Source organism: Solanum tuberosum, unplaced genomic scaffold, assembly GCF_000226075.1.
Source record: "Solanum tuberosum cultivar DM 1-3 516 R44 unplaced genomic scaffold, SolTub_3.0 scf00164, whole genome shotgun sequence".
Lineage (NCBI taxonomy): Eukaryota > Viridiplantae > Streptophyta > Magnoliopsida > Solanales > Solanaceae > Solanum > Solanum tuberosum.
This window is the reverse complement of record NW_006239092.1, coordinates 126503-132507: the sequence shown is the minus strand read 5'-3', so window position 1 is coordinate 132507 and position 6005 is coordinate 126503. Positions and strand designations below refer to the sequence as shown.

Sequence of the window (6005 nt, the reverse complement as noted above, 5' to 3'; positions counted from 1 at the left end):
TAAACTATTTTAAATTAATATTAAAGTTTGATTAACTCTTTAATTTTGTCTTTATCACATAAATTGAAACAAAAAATGATACATAGATAACTTATATAGTATGATATAAAATGTGATCTTCATATCAAGTAATGATAGCATTATATGTATTGTGCCTCCAAAAAACACAGCATCAATTGCCTTTTAGGGGTTGGGTGGGTGGGGGAGTAATTATTGGGTACTATTAAGAATTAAAGTCATATTTAATCATGTTAAATTGGGGTCTAGTGTCGGTAACTAAAGTTGGATTAAAAAAAATAAACGAAATATAAAAAGGGAAAATCTTTTATATTGGTAACTTTGCTCTAGTGGCCATTTTTTTTTATCAAGGGACAAATATTATTCCTGTTTTACTTTTCTTTTTTTAAAACATTTGATTGATAATTTACTTTTCATTTTGCCTTTATATAACAAACGCATATAAATCCATGAATTCTATTTCTCCCTCTCTCCGAGAAAGATTATCTTAATCCAGAATAAGAGGTTTGAACAAATTAATGTTCGAAATGAATCTAAATATAAAATCTTTAATTTTTTGAAAATAAAGATTTACATATTTAGGAAACTACATAAAAAATAATATTATTAGACACAATAATTGACAATACAAAATATCTAGAAAGTATTTGAAAAAAACTTTAATAAAAGAATACATTCTTTGATTATCTAAATAGTAACTAAGATACTTAAATAGAAACAGGGGATAATTGGAGTATTATTTTGTGTCTCTATTTCTTAGCTAATAAGACATTTTAATTATATGATGTAGATAGGGTCAAATGAGATTTGATCATGTAATGAAGCAAATTTTGCCATCCATTAAACTTTTGATCTAATATTAATCCTGTTCTTAGAAAAAGTATCCTTTTTTTATTGACACTAACAAATCCCCTAATGTGTGCAATGTCTTAAAATATACTACTAATAAAAACTTGATGGATAAATTTGAATATAGAATCTCAAGTATTTCACGTTAGAATGCCATCAATGACAAAGAACAAATACGAGATAATTTGCTAACAACAAAGGTATGAATTAACCAAAAGTGAGAGGCAAATTTATAAATGACAAATAGCATAAATTTGAGACGATTTATTAACGAAAAATGTATGAACAGACGAAAAGTGTAACAAGGGCACCATTCATTAATAGCAAGGGCAAACATGCAAAATGTTGTCTTTCAAATTTGGTTAAAACTAAAATCAAGATGACTAAGAGCCTGTATCGACATATTTTATGTTTTGTTAAGTTAAAATAGTTTTTAAGCAGTTTTATAATGTTTGAATAAAATAAAATAAATATTTATAAGCACTTGTTTTTAAGCCAAAAGTCAATACAAACAGGCACTAAAAGCCTTTGCATAGACTTATTTTAAGTGTTTTTAAAACCAAAATAGCCTTTAAAAGCATTTTTATAAGTTAAAAGACAAAAATAATAGTCAGAATTCCAAACTTATATTTTTTGGCTTATAAACCAAAAGCTATAAGCACGTTCAAACAGACTCTAACGCCCCATGAGGTTTTCCATGTAAGGCAATTTATGCGGAAGCTATGTTTAAAAATAACAAAGAAATTTGTTTCTCTAGTAACACAAGTGAAATATTTCCAGTATCTTACAACTACGGACTCTGTCTAAATTTATGCATTCATCCATGATGTTAGTTTGATACATAATGCTCTCTATTTTCATCTTTGAAATATCATTGTTTGAAATGCATTGCAGTGTATTACAAGTATTAATATATCTTTAACTTGTTCATCTTTAGCAAACATAAAACTATTTTTATTAGCACTAATTGGCACAAGAAAATTGAAATATTACATTCTATATTTCTATTTGATATTGTAATTAACTCTAGTACAAGAGCTCAGAATCCTTCAGGTTGAAACACTAAACTAGATAAGCACAACTAACAATAAAATACACAAATACTAGTCCCAGTAATAATAGCTTCTTATTCTTACTTCACAACCACTTGGTGTCAAAACTTGCTCTTTTTTTCCCCCATACATAGACACCTTACATCTCGGAGATGCTTTTCGCCTTCATAGAGGTTATTTGAGAAACAGGTGGATCCATTGACAACATACTGGAGATGAAGTGCATTGTTGGCCTTGATTTTGGAGTTTCAAGCAAACATGAGCTTGCTAGCTTGATGATAAAAACCAAAACCTCTTTTACTCCATCTTCAGGATATGGAAGGCGTTCATCCAGCAAATCGCTAAGCTGCACATGATCTCTAGTCGATGAATTTGCTAGCACAGTAATGTATTCCCCAAGATGCTTTCCTTTGATTACCTCCAATGCTAATACTCCAAAGCTATAGACGTCACACATTTCCGTCACCTTCATTGTATAGGCAAGCTCTGAAACAATAAAGTTCCAAATGAGATAGAAACAATATAGACTGTGCAGAAATATCTCATGAACTAAAAAAAGGATAAGAAGTTAGATCTTACCTGGTGCTACATACCCATATGTGCCTGCAAGTGCAGTACAATTGGATGAGTCTGGCTTAAGAATCTTAGCTATGCCAAAATCTGAAACACGAGCTTCATACTCGGAATCAAGCAAAACATTACTGCTTGATATGTCTCGATGAACAATCGGGGGTGAGCAATCATGGTGCATGTAAGATAAAGCATAAGCAACACCTTTGATGACATTCACCCTTGTAAGCCAATCCAATTTCTTGGACTCTACTTCATTGCTCAAAATACTAGACAAGCTACCCTTCTCCATGTACTCGTAAACCAAGAATGAGTGTTGTGCATTTGAACAGAAGGCATAGAGTTTCACAATGTTGCGATGCTTGATCCTTGTCAATGACCTTATCTCATTCATGAAGCTTTTGCGATGGGTAACCTCAAATGAAGAATGAAGTCTCTTCACAGCTACGTTCTCAAGCGTTGGAAGCTTTACCTTGTAAACGCTTCCAGACCCTCCTTTTCCGATGCAAAACATTGCATCAAACTCCTTTGTGGCTTTTAAGATATCCCAGTACAATGCATTTCCATTTAATGTGGATATGGAAATCAAACCATCAACATCATCACTGGAATCCCTTCTTTCAACGTCTCTAACTCTCCTTCTTTTATTACACATAAAGAGAACACCAATGAAAGCACAGAGTAGTACTAGTGCTCCCATAACAGGAAGTACAGTGATGAGGATGAGTTTAAGTCCCTTCGCCATTGAGTGCTTCTTCACAATAGAAGATGGCCTTTCGCAAGGTTGGAATCCAGTCACATTGCCACAAAGACCTTTATTACCTTCTAATGAGGCATTCATGAAAGCTTTATTATTAGGGATTGGACCTTCCAACTCATTGTATGACAAGACAACATCCTGCAAACCAGTCAAACTTTCAAATTCTTCAGGAATGTGGCCAGAAAGGCCGTTGTGGGAAATATTTAAGCTTTCCAAGACCTTCAAATTGGTTAACTGAGGGGGTATTTCTCCAACCAGAACATTATGGCTCAAATCAAGTACATTAAGTTGAGTTATACCCCCTATCTCCTTCGGAATATTTTGGCCAAATTTGTTGTTGCTCAGGTTCAAGTGAAACAGGTGATGGTAATCTCCTATAAACGTTGGGATCGAACCATTCAATCTATTGTCTGAAAGATCAAGGTAATCTAACTTTGTCAGTAACCCAAGTTCCATAGGAATATTGCCAGAAATTTGGTTGTTTGGCAAAAGAAGATTAACCAGAGAGGTTAATTTTCCTAATTCCCTAGGTATCTGTCCAACCAAATGATTGGATGAAAGATTAAGTCCTTGAAGCCCTTTGAGGTTTCCAATCTCCGGTGGTATGCTACCACTAATGTTATTTCTGGCAACCCGCAAATCAGTCAAACTCTTGCATTTCCCCCAGTTGCTGCTGAGTTCACCATGAAAATCATTTTCGCTCAAATTAATGAAGTAAAGGTGTGGATGGATGCCAAAAGCTTCAGATAAATTCCCAGTAAAACTGTTGTTATCCAACCGAACTCTTTTGAAACTCGAGCACTTGCTAAAGCTTCTTGGTATTGGCCCTGTCAGCTTGTTACTATTCACCGTGAAGTTCTCAAGTTTCCCACCTTGGCAAGATTCTCAGGCAAATGGCCTGAAACTGATTTTCATCCATTTCCATTATAACCAAGTTAATCCAAATATGCAAGTCTTTTGGAATAGGAACCAGAAAGTTTGTTCTCACGGAGATACAGAAATTGCAAGTTTCTCAAATTGCCAAATGAACCAGGAATTGGACCGGTAAGTCGATTAGTGGATAATTGCAGATCATTCAATTTTTTCAGATTCCCCAACTCACTAGGAATGGGACCAGAAAGTTGGTTGGAATAAAGGTGCAAGAGTTTGAGCTCAGTTAAGTCACCTATTGTTTTGGGAATTGGACCAGAAAGATTGTTTGTCTGGAAGCTTAAGTTCTCAAGTGACTTCATTTTCCCAATTTCATCAGGAATGGGACCAGACAAGTTATTGGAAAAAGCATAGAACACTTTTGCATTGATCCAATTACCTATTTCTGGAGGAATATGACCTGTTAATTGGTTTCTACTAATATAAGCTTCAACAAGATTGACAAGTTCTCCTATTTCTGAAGGAATGGAGCCAGAAAGCTTATTATTATAAAGATGCAAAAAAGACAAATTGTTCAAATTCCCCAATGAAGCAGGAATTGAACCACTAAGAAAGTTAGAACTCAAAGCTAGATCAGTAAGAGACCTTAGGCGACCTATTTCCCTCGGAATGGAACCATTTAATTGGTTGCTAAAGATGTGGAGGGTCTCAAGCTTTGTTAGTGAACTGATTTGTGGTGGGATTGTGCCCGAAATCTGATTGATAGACAAGTCAAGATAGACAAGATTAGCGAGCTTACCAATTTCAGGTGGGATGGTGCCAGAGAGCTGGTTCATACTAAGATCAACATATTCAAGAAAAGGGAGTGATGAAAATGGAAAATCATACAGTGTGCCAATGACACTAGCATTTGTAATATTCAACCTGTTAACCCGACCATTAACGCATACAACTCCATACCAGCCCCTGCATGCATCAGAACTCGTCGCTTCAATTCTGGAAGAATTCTTGGTACCAGCAGGACTACTTAGTGTCCATGAAGCCTGTAAGGAATTGTTCTGGTTTAGGAATGTTGCTTTCCATTTAAGAAGAGCAGTTGCTTCCTCAGTGGAAGCAAAAGTTATAACTATGAAAAGATATAAGAAGGGAAGGATATAAAATATTGTGGGAACCATCATCAAGGCTAAATGATTGATTGTTTTTGGTTTTGTGATGAAGTTGTTATTGAAGACTGATTTAAAGTCTGACTTGGTCAAGTTAATTTGTTAGTAGTTTCCTATTTTCTTGGGCTGTTAGCAGTCATGTTGCAGCAGTTCTCTTTTTTCTAATTTAGTGGTAGATGTTGCTTAGTTAGTGGAGTAGTGGTTAACTTAGTGTTTGCTTATGTTTAAGTCTATATAATGTTGTATCTTCCTTTGATGAATAACAGATAAGTCAAGTTACAGCAAACTATTTGATCCTCTTATTTTTAGCCTCTGCCTTTAAGTTGTTTACAGCCCTTTTCTCCAACAGACTCTACCTATGGGATTATACCGATAAAAGAAAGTGCATGATAATAATTGAAAAGGGAAAATATAGGGACGTGCAAAGAGAAGGGAATCACGTACTATAATTATTTTATTTATTAGTACGTAGAAATGTGTCGTGGTGGTCGAGGCCGTGGTTATGGAAGAGGCAGAGGGAGGAATGATGGGCACAAGCAGTCCAATGAGCAAGGTAATAGGAAAAATGGTATCCAGTGTCATCACTGTCAGCGCTATGGGCATATAAGGGCTGATTGTTGGTATAGAGATCAGAAAATAAATTTTGCAGCAGGAGAAAATGAGGAAGAGAATTATCTCTTTATGGCTTGCGTTGATACAGACCATAAACCAAGCGATTTATGG

The 6005-nt window shown here is 34.9% G+C and overlaps 2 protein-coding genes across 2 annotated transcripts in view; one reads left to right on the top strand and one right to left on the bottom strand.

Moving 5' to 3' along the window:
* Positions 1–829, top strand: part of LOC102596789 (DEAD-box ATP-dependent RNA helicase 10-like) — a 3628-nt gene extending 2799 nt beyond the window's left edge. Inside the window, exon 5 of the mRNA XM_006354009.2 lies at positions 809–829. Coding sequence (XP_006354071.1) covers positions 809–829 — 21 coding nt within the window. The remainder of the gene's footprint in view (positions 1–808) is intronic.
* A 1068-nt stretch (positions 830–1897) lies between these two features.
* On the bottom strand, positions 1898–5334 carry LOC102596454 (probable LRR receptor-like serine/threonine-protein kinase At4g08850). Its single transcript, XM_006354008.2, has 3 exons — positions 4220–5334; positions 2499–4121; positions 1898–2405 (listed from the first exon to the last, which is right to left on the bottom strand). Exons 1-3 carry the CDS (start codon positions 5295–5297, stop codon positions 2059–2061), a joined length of 3048 nt encoding a protein of 1015 aa, XP_006354070.1. The 5' UTR covers positions 5298–5334; the 3' UTR covers positions 1898–2058.
* Positions 5335–6005: the final 671 nt, after the last annotated feature.